At 39.3% G+C, this 15,697-nt stretch overlaps 1 protein-coding gene and 1 long non-coding RNA gene across 4 annotated transcripts; both read right to left on the minus strand.

Moving 5' to 3' along the window:
* Positions 1 to 1,251: 1,251 nt before the first annotated feature.
* Positions 1,252 to 2,706, minus strand: LOC130175123 (uncharacterized). Its single transcript, XR_008828703.1, has 3 exons — positions 2,611 to 2,706; positions 1,890 to 1,959; positions 1,252 to 1,794 (listed from the first exon to the last, which is right to left on the minus strand). It is a non-coding gene; the product is annotated as an uncharacterized LOC130175123 (long non-coding RNA).
* An 823-nt stretch (positions 2,707 to 3,529) lies between these two features.
* On the minus strand, positions 3,530 to 15,333 carry bpifcl (BPI fold containing family C, like). Of its 3 annotated transcripts, none has more exons than XM_056386049.1 (16): positions 15,187 to 15,333; positions 14,914 to 15,051; positions 14,694 to 14,808; positions 14,275 to 14,406; positions 12,943 to 13,098; positions 12,777 to 12,840; positions 12,570 to 12,630; positions 12,319 to 12,410; positions 11,945 to 12,121; positions 11,743 to 11,802; positions 5,775 to 5,942; positions 5,183 to 5,250; positions 5,052 to 5,094; positions 4,912 to 4,972; positions 4,034 to 4,110; positions 3,530 to 3,941 (listed from the first exon to the last, which is right to left on the minus strand). In XM_056386049.1, the coding sequence occupies exons 2-16, from the start codon at positions 15,011 to 15,013 to the stop codon at positions 3,861 to 3,863; spliced, it is 1,455 nt and encodes a 484-aa protein (XP_056242024.1). In that variant the 5' UTR covers positions 15,014 to 15,051; positions 15,187 to 15,333; the 3' UTR covers positions 3,530 to 3,860. The 3 variants fall into 3 exon arrangements, with proteins under 3 accessions (XP_056242024.1, XP_056242023.1, XP_056242022.1); XM_056386048.1 differs by having other exon boundaries at positions 14,914 to 15,054; positions 15,187 to 15,332; XM_056386047.1 differs by having other exon boundaries at positions 14,914 to 15,026; positions 15,187 to 15,331.
* Positions 15,334 to 15,697: the final 364 nt, after the last annotated feature.

A 15,697-nucleotide genomic window follows, 5' to 3' on the forward strand; every position in this document is an offset into this window, starting at 1 on the left:
TAGTTTTACACACACACACTTTATACAAAGGGTAAATAGTGATCTCACTGTCAACTCAGAGGGACATGGCAGTGGAATATTTACAATGAATCCATATCAGACTTTAAAATCTTGTCCACACATGTCAAATGAAGCTATAATCAATATTTCAGAATAATTTAAACTCAAATATTGGTTGGAAATCTTAGTTCGAAATTATTCTGATCCAAATCTCAGCCCATCATTCCTCCCTGTGATTATTTCCAGGATAAAATGAATTAACCCCAGGCTGGCTTCTTAAAAGTGAATAAATATAAAAATGAGCCAAATGAACGGATCCCAAAGATCCGGCTCCCTCCAAAGATCCATTAATCCCATCTCTATCACACAGGCCAATTGGAGATTTTCCCTTGATGTCTTCATGAAGGAAAATAACACCTCCCCCAGGTGGGTGACACTCCCCGAGCTAGGTGTGTGTTCCGCCCGCCTTGCAGCCGCTATCGTTTATTCCCTCGCATCACCGGCTCTGGTAAAGCTATGTCGAAGGTACGAGCGATGCACGCTAGTTGCTCGGTTGCTGACTGTACAAACCAACACAGAAGTCTTTTTACCCCCTGAAGACCCAGTGGATTTGTTTTATTTTATTTTTGATGGAGATGTCCCCGCTACAACACAACCATTTCATTCGGACTGCTTTCTCAACGAGGGCCAGTACATCGCTACATTCTGAAGATAAAGCAAAACTAGTTAAGACTGAGCCGACATTCTATAAGTGTTATATTATTTTATTTTTCAACCAAAAAGGTTTTGTACACATTGTATTAAGTATTGCACATATAATGTTATGACAGTTCCACCAACAACAAAATACAGTAAAGAAAATGTCAGGAGGTAGTTAGAAACAGACTTTCAATCATTGTTTTGTAAAAAAACAACAAAAAAATTAAAAAAAAAAAAGGAAACAGGATCTTTTGTGTTTTATCAAACAGGGTATGTGGTGGACCTCATATCTGAAAAAGTCTTTGTTGACCTGGGACCATACACAGAAGCTGCTTTGGCCATCCCCATCCCAGAGGACCTCACTGCACAGTTCGAGCGGCCTGAGAAGGAGGAGGTCATATCCAGCTCTGTGTCCCGGTTCTATCATGGTCCAGTCTAAAACCCACGTACCGGCCTGTGGCGTAAGGAAACTGCATGGATGCATAGGACCAGGCTGGAAAGACGACCCGGATTCTGCGACCAAGGAAGCACCAGCACCAGCTCACAAAGATCCTATAGGCTAGATACCTGTACTGACTAAAACAACTGGACAGGACATTTAGTCTTGCAAACATATATCTATGTTGTGTCTCACAATTTTTTTATATGGATCCAGTGAATCCTACAGTTTTTTTATTATCACTGATTATAAGTCCCTCATTTGATGTAAATAAATGCTTGATTGTTACTAAAGAAATGACTCCTCTGAATTCATATATTATATGCACACTATCTGCTGATAGAAGAACTTTACAAATCAAAGAGCAGCTAAACTAATTTATTTGAGTGTGTGTTACTCTATTTGTGGTGTGTTATTACCATTGTAAAATTATGTGCACTGAAGTAAAACAAGACTGCCTAACATCTTTTATTTAGATTGAAACTATGTTTTTACAAAGAAGCAAATCATACTGGTGTATTCCTCTCAACCGTAAAGGACCAAAGTGAGTGCGGTACATGTTGCAGGCAGAACACATTGAGGCAGAGCGGCTCCAACCCAGGACGGTCTACCATACATGGTAAATCTTCGTCAATCTCCCACAGCCGTCTGGTAACCTACAGTGAATTGCAAATGGTAAATGCTATGGTTTATTATAAATGTAATGTAATCAAAACAAATTAGTGATTAGTTTGTCCAGTGAGAATGCTACCTGTGGTATCTCCTAGCAGCAGATGTTCTCAGCTTCTGTGGGCATGGTTGCACAGTTTCCACAGGTGCACCTGTCCAAAACAGAGAAAAATGGTAACATTCACCAAAATATAAAGCTTATGAAATTCAAACACTGACAGACAGTGGAGCTAAGGTGGGTAAGAAGTAAGCTTGGCTACATATCAAGTGCATATAACAGAGGTAATTTATAACATGTCACTTATTGCATATAATGTGGAGCTTGACAACAGTGTAGTGCAGAAAACACTGCACAGCCTCGTCTTTGACTAAAGATTACTGTTGCTGTCAGACATGTTTATGCTGATTTACAGCTTTTATTGTAATGCACAAAATAAATTTACTACATAAAGGAAGATGTCATGATGAGCATCTCTGCTCAAAACATGGAGAAAAATTAATAAAATAAAAATGATTTACTTTGTCAGCATCTATTAAAATATCTGACTAGTACTGACATTGAACACCTGTAGCAGTCCACATACAACAAACATTTTCAGACTGTAAAAGTATATCTAAGGAGGCATGACAGATAACTACATTACACAATTCACAATAGCGCTTATTTACCAAAAGAAGCTCCCAGTAATGACGAGACAGTAACAGTTAGCATTAGCTACCTAGCTACATGTTAGTAACTGTGTGCCAGCACTCATCAACAAACTGAAAATGTAAAGTCAAAATACACAAAATTGGTTACCAACCATTCAGAAACGTCCTGCTGCAGCTGTAGAGTTTGAACTTCTTCAGCAGCCTCTCCCTCTGGCTCAGATTCTGGATAAAAGTCGTGTGGTCGAACCAAAGCGCTTCCGATGTCAGGTCGCCGGACACGGTCACCGTAAACATTAGAGCATGGTGCCAGAAGCCCAAGCCACATCCCCTTCCGAAGAGGGGCGTGGTCAGGCACAGCTCATTTGCATTTAAAGCTACAGACACAGAAACAGCCTGTTCTGAACAGGGCTGAAAAACAGGGGTTTACAGGCATGCTGAAATATAGGATCGGAGTGGATTTTTTAGCAAGAAGCTTCAAAGACATGTTTTGGGGACCTCTGAGACTTATTCAAACTTGTTGAAAAGGAGCATAATATGTCCCCTTTAAGTCCTGTAAGTTGCAAGGTGGGGCCTCCATCGATCAGACTTGTTTGTCCAGCACATCCCACAGAAGCTCGATTGGATTGAGATCTGGGGAATTTGGAGGCCAAGTCAACACCTTGAACTGGTGTTCCCCAAACCAACTATTCCTGAAGCATTGTTTTAGTGTGGCAGGAGCATTCACTGCCATTAGGGAATACTGTTTCCATGAAGGAGTCTACTTGGTCTGCAGCAATGTTTAGGTAACTGGTACGTGTCAAAGTAACATCCACATCAATGGCAGGACCCAAGGTTTCCCAGCAGAACATCACTCAAAGCATCACACTCACTTTTTGCCTTTTTCCCATAGTGCATCCTGGTGACATCTCATTCCCAGCATTCATTATAATAAGATAATCAGTGTAATTTACTTCACCTGTCAGTGGTCATAATGCCATAGCAGGTCGAAGTGTGTCATTCTGAAATGGGCCATTCTGCATAGTGAGTATTTTTGGTCTTAACATGTTTACATCAATCAGACAGTGAAAAATATTTCATTATATATATATTTTTAATTTTATTTATCATGTAGGAAGAAAAAAAAAGATCAGCTGTATACACACAAGTATTGTTGTTGAACTGTAGACTTTATCAGTGTTGATTTGACATGATGGTTGTGCATGTGTTAATATTAAATATAGACATTTTGATTATCTACTGTGTAGCAAGGCTTCTTAACCATTTCCAGAAGAGGTAAATTTATCTTTAACACATCAGTGCTTTTGTCATTTGGTATCAGGCATAGCAAAATCCCATCCATTGACTGGTTTAAAGTTTAATAATCTGAAGTGAGTTGAAGACCATCATGTTTGGTGAACCTGAGTTACACAAGCCCATCTCTCTGTCGGTTGAAGCGTCTTTCTGTTAGCAACACCTCAGCATCTGAAAAGAGGGCTATAAACCCCTGTTAAGAACAAAGACAATCATCAGCTCAAAGACAGTTTCTACTCTTGGTTAAAATTTGCTCCAAAGCAAGTTTTTTTTACTGATACTGACCTCCTGCATCTTCAGGACTGAGTTGACCAGCTGTGCATGTTTCATTCTGGGTAAATCAAAACCTTTGCCCAGTTTCTCTGAAACAGCAAAGTGAAAGTCAACATAAGGACAAAGTACATAGTGCATATTATACAATACATTTTCATTTACTGTAGCTGTCCACCAATATGGCAACAGTAAAGTAATGAATAAGCATTAATGAAGTGCAATGCTTTATGATCATACTCTGAAGGAAAAGTTGCTTCTGTGTTGCTCTAGTTGATAATGATGACGATAAAGGATGGGAAAGCTAAACTCTCTGAGGTCAACGGATGTGTCTAATACAACATTGAAATATGGTTTAAATGTGAACATCTGCAGACTCTCCGCTTTCCGTTTCATATTGTTGCAAGATTGTAAATGACTCTCATTTTAGGCATTTATTATCCATTTATTCACTATTTCACTCATATATTGCACTATTTTTTATGAACCTAAGACTTTGGTAAACAAATTTCAATTCATCCACATCAATAAAGGTTTGTTTTCACGAGTGATTTGAAGAATTTCAAAAACTGGGCTTCAGTTTTCAGCATTGGGGCCAAATTAACTTTTTGCACAGTGCAAACACACAGGGTCATAAAAGGGGCGTCATTATAGAAAGGGCTGAGATAGTTCTGTAAATTGTGAGATAAACACGTGGGCATTATGTGATATGCAACTCTTTAAAAGGTGAATTTAAGAAATAATGTAGAAATTAAGAAAATATCCTCAGACCTCAGAGAGATAAGATGAAAGATGAGTTTATATAGAATACTGGTCGGTTGGACTGAAGAAGAAAACAGTCATGAAGTGAGAGGTGAACACACAAAAAAATGAAAAATATAAATAAGACTCACGATTCACTTTTGCCAAGGCAAAATTAATTCCCATCTTCGTCGTTATTTCCAAAGCATCGGTCTGCAGAGACGAACATGTCATTTTTTACAGTCTCACATTAACATAAAATGTGATGCAGCATCTGAAATGTGTCACGTACCTGAAAGGGTCCCACTTCACTTCCTGCCAACATCAGTGTAAAACTGTTTGAGAGAACACAGCATAATTACTTTGTGTTTGTGTTTGTGTTTGTGAAGGCTCAGGTGTGTGTTTTAAAATGCTAATGCTCACTTGTCCATAGAAACTGAACCTTTCGCTCTTCCACCAGAAATCCAGACTTTACTGACGAATTTTGAGTCCTGGAAGAACAAAAAGGTGTGAATTGGAGCTGCGACCAACAGTTATTGTAATCATGAGAAATTTGTCTGTTATTTTTCTAAGTGTTTATACTACAAAATGTCAGAAACACCAATTGAGTGTAAATTGAGGCTTAAACCCAAAAGATATTCAGTTTACAGTGATAAAATAACAGAAAAGAAGCAAATTCTAATGAGAAGCTTCAACCACAGAATGTTTGCATTTGACTTAAACTATTAATCACCTATCAAAATAGTTGTCCATTAATTTTCTATTGTTAACTATTACATTGACAAATCCTGGTGAATCATGTATCAAATTATTTTTCGCGTAATAATATTTTCTCTACAAAATATAATTTATGTGCTTGCACATAAATCTTTTTCTGTGGTCAACATGTGCCATGAGACTCAACTATAACACCACACTGTGCAGCTGTTGTACAAGATGTACATGTACTTCAACAAACACTTGCATGTGTTCATCCTGGGGAATATTGACAGGCCAGAAAAGGAAAGTTACTCACAACATTGAGTTTGAACAGTGGGGTCTGGGTACCGTTTGGCTGGATGGCGAAGGCTTTTACAGCGACCTGGAAGTGCACTTTAACAGCATCAGGCTGGAAGGAAAACATTGGAACCTCTGTGGCATAAACCTGCAGATCCATCAGCAGACCAGGAAACATCTTGGGAAGCTACAGAGAAAGAGAGAGAGAGAGAGAGAGAGAGAGAGAGAGAGAGAGAGAGAGAGAGAGAGAGAGAAGTTGATGGTAAATATTTAATGATTAAATATTCTGTTGACTTCCTCAACACTGCCATGTGAAGAGGAGCAGGAAAATTGGAGATGGGAAAGATGGGATCCTTTGATGCATGATAAATGTAATAAATGCATCACAATACTCAATTAAATAGACTCCACAGGATTCTGTGTCAGGATGTTTAAAATAGATACTGTATGCATGTATCCCTGAAACCTAAATGATACATCTGGATAATAGAACTTGGCTGAACGCCTGGTAAGTGTGACTATAAATAGTCTTTTGTATATGAGATTTGCCTCTATGGTCCCTCAATGAGCCACAGAGGTTTAAACAAACACATCTCTATAGACATTCTTCTCAACGCCCTGCTGTTTCTATTAAAGTTGGTTTGCTCTTTAAAAATTCTTCCTCTGTAGAGTTAGATGTCTCTTTATTGTTGAATGTAGCGGACACTCCAGTTGAACAAATCTGTTTTGCTGTTTCTCATAAGAAAAATAACACAGCTAATCGTGTTTTGTTAGATAAGATGCAGTCTAAATCTGTTTTTCCAATATTTGCTGGATGCTGCTGCATAGATTCCAGATTAATTACAAAATAAAAGAGGTTTCCTTTAAATTATTACACAGATTTTATCCTACAAGTCACAACCTGAGAAGATTTGTAGAAACGATGAACCCCAGTTGTATTTTTTGCAAAACTCAAACTGACTGTCACAAATTTATTTTGGGATGACACTTTTCCAGAAATCTTTGGAATGAACTAACTGTTTTTTTATGTCCAAAGTTTGTAATACTTTTTTCCCTTAAATGGGGATATGTGGGCTATTGTTTGGTTTCCATGACCCAAATATGGAAGGTGATAATAATTTTTATTTGATAATCCTTGTTTGTTTGTTTGTTTGCTTGTTTGTGTAGTGACCAACCTTTTCAAAGAAAAGCTCACTTCTCATGTTGACAGATCTATCATTCAGAAATGCACATTTTTAAACGAGTTTTATCATGAAATTTAACATGTGGGCGAATCTATCAGCGATGCCACGTGTCTGTCTCTTCATCTCTTTTCATGGCTGTGAACAGTGAAAACACAAGATGCACACAATGCTAAGGAACAGGAGGAACAAGTCAGCCTGTAAAACGTCCTTACCATTAAACCTATCATGTTTCTGGATGTCACACCGTACACAAGCGATATGATGCCATATGCTGTACAGGGTGAGGACTGCTCCCATGAATGCTGCTCCTCTAACTACTGTTGACACTGTGCTGGACTATGGCTACTTCAGCGACAGCAGCTCTGATTGTGGCCTGAGGCAATAAGATAGTAGAAGTAAAATAATCCTTTGGGTTAAACCACTGAAAACAGTTCAAACATACAGTTGCAAGAAAAAGTCAGGGAACCCTTTGGAATGAGCTGGTTTTCTGCACTGACTTGTCTTAACATGTCATCTGATCTTCAACTAAGTCACAAATGTCCCTAAACTAATACAACACCAACAATTATAATGTTTTGTCTCTTTATTGAATACATCCATTAAATATTTATAGTGGTAGTGGAAACAGTGAGTGAACCCTTGGATTTAAAGTGGAGTTTAAAGTGGTTGAACCTCATTTGGTTCCAATAACCTCAAACCAGCTCTTCCAGTAGCTGCTGATCAGACCTACTCGATGTTCAGGAGGAAGTTTGGATCATTCTTCCTTATAGAGCTGCTCCAGCTCAGACATATTCTTAAGATGTTTGGTTTTCATGTTTCTCTTTAGCTCGTCCACAGCATCTCTACTGGGTTAAGATCTGGGCTCTGACTGGACCACTCCAGATGGTGGATTTTCTTTGTCTGAAATCATTCTGTAGTAGATTTTCTTCGATGTTTAGGGTCATTGTTCTGCTGCATCCCTCAGCTTCTCTTGATCTTCAGCAGACAAACCAGATCTTCAAATCATCAGGAGACCAGCCACTGTAGGAGAGCTCAGACAGATCCTGGGTTTTGTCTCATATTACAGATGTAATGTAATGTAATTGTATGCTCTCCTCTCTTCAGGCAAACCTAACTCAGGCACTCCCAACCCTCTGTCAGCCACAGCAGTCAAGGCTAGGAGGAACAGACCAGCTAAAAATTCCAACCAAAAGCCCTCCTGCACCCCCATCATCTAGACACAGCTCCACCAGTCACACCATCAGTGCCACCAAGGTCCGAGTCACTATGGGGAGAAAGAAACCTACCTGGGAGAGTCTGTGTGTCCAAGCACTGAGTCTACTCCAGGATACCTCCTCCAATGCTTTAGGTTAGGACCATTTGAGATGGTCTCCATCGATTTCCTCCACCTGGAGACCTGTAAATAGGGATTTGAGTACATCCTGGTTTTCATGGACCACTTCACCCAATTTACACAGGCTTACCCCACTAAAAACAAAGAGGCTAAGACTGTGCAGATAAACTCTTCAACGACTTCATCCTCCAATTTGGCTTTCCATGTAAAATCCACCATGACATGGTAAAAGAGTTTGACAACCAACTCCTTCAGAGATTAAAAGAACTGAGTGGTGTACGAGGGTCCCATACCCGCCCATATCATCCAGAGGGAAATGGTCAAGCAGAGAGGTTCAACTGGACCCTGCTGAGCATGTTGAGAACCCTGACAGAGGAAGAAAAGGCAGACTGGAAAGCCTCTGTGCCTGAAGTTGTTCATGCATACAACTCCACTTGCTCAGAGGCAACTGGCTATTCCCCCTATTTCCTCCTGTTTGGCAGATCACCAAGGCTCCCCGTCGACCTTTTGTTTAACCTGAGTGTCAGTGACAAACATGAAAGGCATGAGGACTATATGACCTATTCCATCGCCAGTAAGACAGCAACCAGGGAGGCTGCTCGTGGAAAGGTGCACTACGACAAGAAAACATATGGTCATGAGTTGCAACCTGGAGACAGAGTCCTGGACAGAAACTTGTCTGACCGTGGGGGACCACTCAGATCATACTTGGAAGAGGCAAAGCAGCAAGAGAGGGCTCCATCATAACCATCTTTTACCCTGTGGCTACTTACCTGTGGAAGGACAAGTCAAGTCTGCGGTCTCTGAAGTGTGCCCTAAAGAGAAAACTAAGAGGCAATCAAAGAAAAAGAGAGGAACACACTCCCCATCACAAAAAGGCAGGCAGAACAAAGTGGAAGTGACTCACAAGGTGACTATGAACTCAGATACCCCTTGCAGAATCATTCCCATATGTCCTCTTCACAACAGTGAAAGGAGATGTTTTGACTGAGAGATGATCCTGACAGTTGTTGAGGAAGAAAACAGCTGAGCCGAACTCCCACACCATGGACACTCAATGACAACTTTGTGACATACAGTGTCAAAGGCAGCACACCTGTCTATTTATCTTCTGTTGGTTGTTCCTGAAAAGTAAAGGGTGTATTTCAATTGGTCTGACAGTAGTGGGGTCAGGGATCTAAGATACTGTAGGTTTGTTAAAATAAGACCATTACCATCATTTACACCTAAGATATCACATATGTCAAAGTTGATAAAGATTTTTGTATAGAAGGTGGTTTCCAGAGTTTGAATACCTTTTATTATAAACACTTTGAAATTGTATTTTGTGACTAATTTTATTTATTTCTAAAATTCTTTCTGTATCATCTTTTTCTGTTTAGGGCGACCAGCACAACCACTGTAAGGGTTTCCTCTGCACCCAAGTGTAGGAGTAAGAAGCATATTCTCAGATTTCAGCATTTCTTTTATCTAACCCATATGACTTCAATAAAACAAACTGTCTGCAGTTATCTAAAAATGTAATAGCATTGTAGAAATGCAAATTATGAAGTAAAAACGGATTCAATTTCTGTGGATTTGACAGTAAAAGAAGGTAAAAGTGCTGTTTTTTCCTTCCTCTTTTCACTGTTGGTCACTTCATATACTTTGCATCAATCACAAATTATACTTGTTAGTGTCAGTTGATCATGACATTAATCTTCAGCTATCCCCTCAGACTCCGAGCATTGTGGCAGATCTAAAGAAATATGAGGCTTCACCAGTCGAAGTTGCAGTTTTCTTCATAGCAGCAGCAGCAGCAGCAGTTCTCTATTTAATCTGCAGTCTTTTTACCAGAGGTACTGCATTTTTCTAATTTCTCTAAAATTATAATGGTTACTCAAGATGTGAGGATTTTGCTGCTGAGCTGTTCAGGAAAAGGGAAGAACACAGTATAAAAAGATAAACTTCTGAAGCACATCATTGGAGAACTAAAACAGGAAGTGGAAACTATCAAGCAGAAATTCAAGCAGAGAGAGAAGGTACATACAATACAGAAAGTTCTGGATTCATCATCAGGTTCTTTTTTCGACGGTTAATTGTTCTTGTGGTTCTTGAAATTGTGATGTAGAGTGTGACGAAGAACCTGCACTAATGTTAACAATCTATGTAGATCTTAACCTAGAGAGCAATAAGTGAGAGAATCAGATGATGTCAATGTTTCTGTCTGCTCTGGACTTCTTCTTGACTCAATTTCAAACAGGTCCAACATCTGTAGCTTATCAAATTCTTTGTCCCCATGCCAGTGGTGGAAAGTAAGTACATGTACTCAAGGATTGTACTTGAGTACAATTTTGAAGTACCTGTACGTTACTTGAGTACTTTATACTTCCAATCCACAACATTTGAGGGTAGGGGTCATTTGACGTGGGGTTGTGTGAGGTAGTCATGTGCATAGTCAGTGTGTTACCTGCAGTATATTCAGATCAGCGCGCTGCCAGTAAGGAGAGGCAGCCATTGCTGTATTGGCACTTTTACTTAAATAAAGGATATGAATACTTCTTCCACCACTGTCAAATGGCATAATTGATTATATGTGTTGACACACACAAGTGTCTTGTAATTTGCTGTGATCATTTCACATTGAAGGTCATTCCGTTTGATTGTTTGCGGGACTTTTGCTTTGTGCTGTTGATTTTGACTAACCTTTTAATTCTTTTAAAAACCTTGTGTAGTAGATTTTTGGAGACTGAAATTTTTATGTATTTATGATAAATGTAGGGGGAAAATATTTTTTTAGAAGCAGTAATTCTTTTTGAATTGGAAATATAAATTCTGTTTTAGGCTGCTGGTGAGTAGAAACACAAAAACATGGTACCACCAACTTGTCATGTTTTTATGCAAGAGAGAACAGAAAATCATGTTCTGTGTGTTTCAATCTAACAGCATTTCTTCTTGTGCAGGTCTGAGAAAACAACGAGCTGAACCTGGCTGGAGGCTGCATGGAGCAGCAGGGTTCAGTCTTCTTGCTTTGGCAACTTTTTTACATAGAGGAAATTGATATTTTGAAATGATAAATACAATATAATGAGTTTATATTTAATGTCAGTTAAATGTAAGGATGTGTCCTGCATTTTTCAGTTCAAGACCTCTGATTACCTCTTCTGTTTTATGTGCTTGATGATGGAATGTGTAAATCACATGATGTCACAGCAGGATTGTGGTCCATTCAAAAAGAATCATTTTCATTTTCTATCTTTTCCTCTGTGGATGTCAGAGCTCTTGCAAACTAACCCTAAACCCAAGAGAAAATTGAGTGGACTGTCAAGAGTTTTTTTTAAACTTTGGTAAAGACCCAAAGAAACACTTTCAAATGTTGTGTGGCATGGAGGAGGTAAGCCTGACCCTGATCATGTTTAAAATTGATGGTGTTTAAAGTTTAATATCAGTGCAGTGTGAACCAAATGTAACCCCGATACAGATAAACTCACTTGAGGAATGAAGGGTCCCATTAAGCTGGTATTTAGGTGCACAGGAGAACCCGGAGGTATCTGAGAAGATGAAACAACACGTCTTAACCATAGACATTGTTTAGGGAGGAAAACTTCAAATGAAACTTAAATTGTCTTGTTTTCTTTTCCGTTTTAGTCCTCTCCATCCATTTACTGTACGCACCATTTCAGCTCTACTTACCATGCTGTTGTTGATGAGGACCTGAAACCCTCCAGCTGAGTAGAATCCATATGAGGCAGAGTTCAGAGTGAATTCAGACAGGCCCATTGACAACATGTAGCCTTGCTGCTCAGGCATGGTGAAAGGCTGGGCCTCAAATGGAGGATCCGCATGAGTTTTGATATTGTAGAACTCTCCCTTAAAAAAATAAAGTTGCAAATGATCGAAAACAGCTAACACCACATGTACAAGCTCTCATGGTAACGGCCTGATATGGCTAAAAATCAGGGTGCCTCCACAATATGCAAACAGATAATACATATTTGGATTATATATACTATATATATAATATATAACAGATGGATATGAAACTACCTCTATGTGTGTATCCTTACCTTGAAACCCAGATTCAGTCTTGAAACATCAATGAAAGGGAAGTCAGTGAGAGAGAGGTCGAGAGTAAGAGCTTGATCCACGTCAAAGGAAACTGAATAGAGTAGATATCATTTGTAGACTGAATCATCTTTTCATACATTTAAATTCATGCATGTTATTTTACTTTTGGCTTAAAGTAAAGTAACTAGTACCAACGTGTGCATTGTTTTTGTATTTGGGTTCTTTATCAAAGTGTATTCTTCTGCAATACCATTCATGGCCTGTAGGTGGTAGTCCAGGTTCACAATCATTTCCTTCACGAAAGGGCAAATCTGGGGTGGGAACAACAGGGCAAATGTCCTGAAATGTTCACCACTGAAAGTCTTTACATTTGGTTTCATCTGAGCATTAATGAACATGCAGGAGAGACCAAGCCTCCACTGATCCACAGATACACATGACAAAGAGAAACACTCACTCTGCTCTCTATTTCACCCCTGATACGATCCTTGAAATGGTTCACAAACTGCTGGACAATCCAACTATTGACAGATAAGAATAGAGGGCTCATATCTTTACATCAATATTGCCCCTCTGTATCTCTCTCTCTCTCTCTCTCTCTCTCTCTTCCTTTTTTACTGTACCTGGCTCCACCATGGAATTCCATGTCCACATCTCCAACCTGAGCATCACAGCTGTCACTGTTGACAGACAGATGCCCGTCAGCGTTCTTCCCCAGCTCCACCACAGAGGTCACACTCACACTAAACACAGCCATGTCGAATGATCCCCGGTCATGTCTGAAAATACACAGAACAAACAAATCAGTGCACGTTGTTATCAATTATTTATTCAGCATATGGCAGCGAAGCCTCTGCCACATGTGTGTGTTTGTGCATTCACATAAAGTCAGCCGACTAACTGTCGGCCCAGTGACTTGTCCAAGTTACACTTTTTAACTTATATATGAATTGTAAATAACACCTGATTATGAACCTGTTTTTATATTTCCTTATTTACAGTACATACAAATGGTCATTTATCATCACTGACACGTCAAATGACAACAATTCTAGGCTCTTGTGACCAAATAATACATGTAAATCTGGATTTAGAAAAGTTACATGTTAAATTGAAACGCTAATTAAAATATAGGTCAATTTATTTCTTAATTCTCTATACTTTAATGTTATCATGCCTGTTAAAGTAACTCAGTGGAGTGCACACTGCAGTCCTCTGTCTAAGTCCAACAATACAACCATTAAATTTAGCTTTCACTTTCAACATTTAGTTTTACACAGATTCTGAAAGAGGTCGATAACGCAAGTGGAAAGAACAGGAAGTCACCAAAATCACGGGTTTCTTTCTTTTGTCATGTGACTGTGAACAACAGTACTGTACTGAGATTAGCTGACTAACTTTACTGACACCATTCGCATTTGGTTGGGGATAGCGAAATGACAGTAAAATGATTGTTATCTTTTTGTCACCTAAAGAGCAAAATAAAGATGAATTAAATTTAAAAAGTAAGGATGATGTAGCATAAGTGAACAGGTGATTTTGTATCTTTGTAAGAGCAAAGCCAATGAAGTTCCACACAAGAATACAGGATCAACAACATAGAACTGGAGACACTTACATGAAACCTTTACACACACACTTCCTTTTCTAACTGAACCCAGATTAACACAAAGACCTTAATCTCAGTTCCTCACTAAGACTGGACGCACATTTATCTATCAACATTTCAAACAGAAGTGCGTTGAAAAGGCTATAGCTTTTAAAATGATCAAATTTATATGCAGTCACTCTTTTAAAACACTTTGTGTCAGTGTGAAGAGGATGATCACCTCAGTTGCTCTGAAGATTTGTCCTCTGCCTGAATCCAAAACCTTTTTGAGATTGCTATAAACGCTGAGCTGTGGAGGTACTGGCTTCATGATCAAGGAGTTTATATGTAGGGCAGAGAAACTCACATTATGCCATAGTGTGTCATCCACTCGCCGCTTAGTGCAACACTGAGGCCTAACACGGATGTCTTGAATCCTGTGTCATCCGGATAGAACTCAACAGACGGCTCAGGAAGGTCACATTTGATTATTCTGATGCTAAAGCACATGGGAGAGCAAAGACAGTTGTTAATAGGTGGCTGACACAGATCTGAATACTGAGGTCTGATGAAATAAATCAAGTACACAGTAAACATACAGCGCTAATGGTTTTCAGAGTATCTAACAGGACAGTTACTGGATTATTCGCCCTGGAGTTCAAATTTGTAAAATCCAATCAGCCTATTCCTTTTATAGAGTAAACTGGGTGAAGAGGTCATCTTAATATATCAATATACACCTCATCAATATACCTCAATATACAGGGATGTGAAATGTAACCCTACCTTGTTAGAGTGTAGTCTATGCTGCCCAAAACGCTGATGTCAATTTCACCCGTGATATCGGGGAGAGTGACATCCTCCAAGTTCTTCTGAACCCAGTCTGTGGCTTCATGCTTTCCTGGGACGAACAGCACATGCAGAAAGTTTTAACTGTTGTGAATGAAAAATGTCTCAGGTACTGATCACAGTAACATATTTTGCTGCTACTTTAGGACTGCCTCACCATACTGAAGTCCTTTGTTGGTCAGGGTGACTTGTATGGCAGGATTTTCTCCACAGGTGCAAGAGAGGAGCATAAGCACTGCTATCACAGTTAGAAGCATGTTGCTGGGTCCCCTGTGGTGCAGGCACAACCGATACTCTACTAAATAAAACATTTGAGCAAGAATGGAGCCACAAATTCAAAGAACTACTGAGGCAGGTTTTTTTTTTTTTTAATAAGAAACATAAATTCTAAAAGCAAAGGTGTTATTCACGGGAATATTATGTAGCATACCTGAATGGCTGGAGGATGAGGTGTTTATCTGCCAAGCTGAAAATGGCTCCTTACGTTTGTTCTACATGAGAACAAATGTCTTCTTTGCTTCTCTGCTGTTGGTTTGTATCTGCAGCTTTAACTTCCTGCACCACGAGAAGTGAAACTGCCTGACGTCTCACAATTTGCCTGGGAGAGACTGTTGAGTGCTGGTGTGAGGAACAAGAAACTATTTTCTTTTTATTCTGCTGCCTGTTTTAAGTGTGTAACCACCACCACCACCACCCCCCACCCCCCCCCCCCACCCCCCCACCCCCCACACACACACACACACATTCAGCAAGATCAACAGTCAAATAGGAACTATAGTGTTGATAGAAATACTCATATATATTTATGCTGAATGTACAATGTAAGTGTTTTTGAAGGTGGATGTCGGTCTGTCTTATCAGAAACAAACTTTTTTACAACATCCTCTTTTTCAGAATAAAGGCAGGTCATGGTTGTCTAGCCTGTGAGAGGAAGTGAAACT

Source organism: Seriola aureovittata, chromosome 9, assembly GCF_021018895.1.
Source record: "Seriola aureovittata isolate HTS-2021-v1 ecotype China chromosome 9, ASM2101889v1, whole genome shotgun sequence".
Taxonomy (NCBI): domain Eukaryota; kingdom Metazoa; phylum Chordata; class Actinopteri; order Carangiformes; family Carangidae; genus Seriola; species Seriola aureovittata.

Excerpts from the sequence above, each read along its gene's own strand:
- bpifcl (XM_056386049.1), bottom strand. The coding sequence starts at position 15,013 with ATGCTTCTAACTGTGATAGCAGTGCTTATGCTCCTCTCTTGCACCTGT. Across the intron at positions 13,099-14,274 it reads ATGACACACTATGGCATAAT|ACATGACCGGGGATCATTCG; the intron begins GTGAGTTTCTCT and ends GTGTATTTTCAG. Across the intron at positions 11,803-11,944 it reads TCCTCATCAACAACAGCATG|ATACCTCCGGGTTCTCCTGT; the intron begins GTAAGTAGAGCT and ends TCATCTTCTCAG.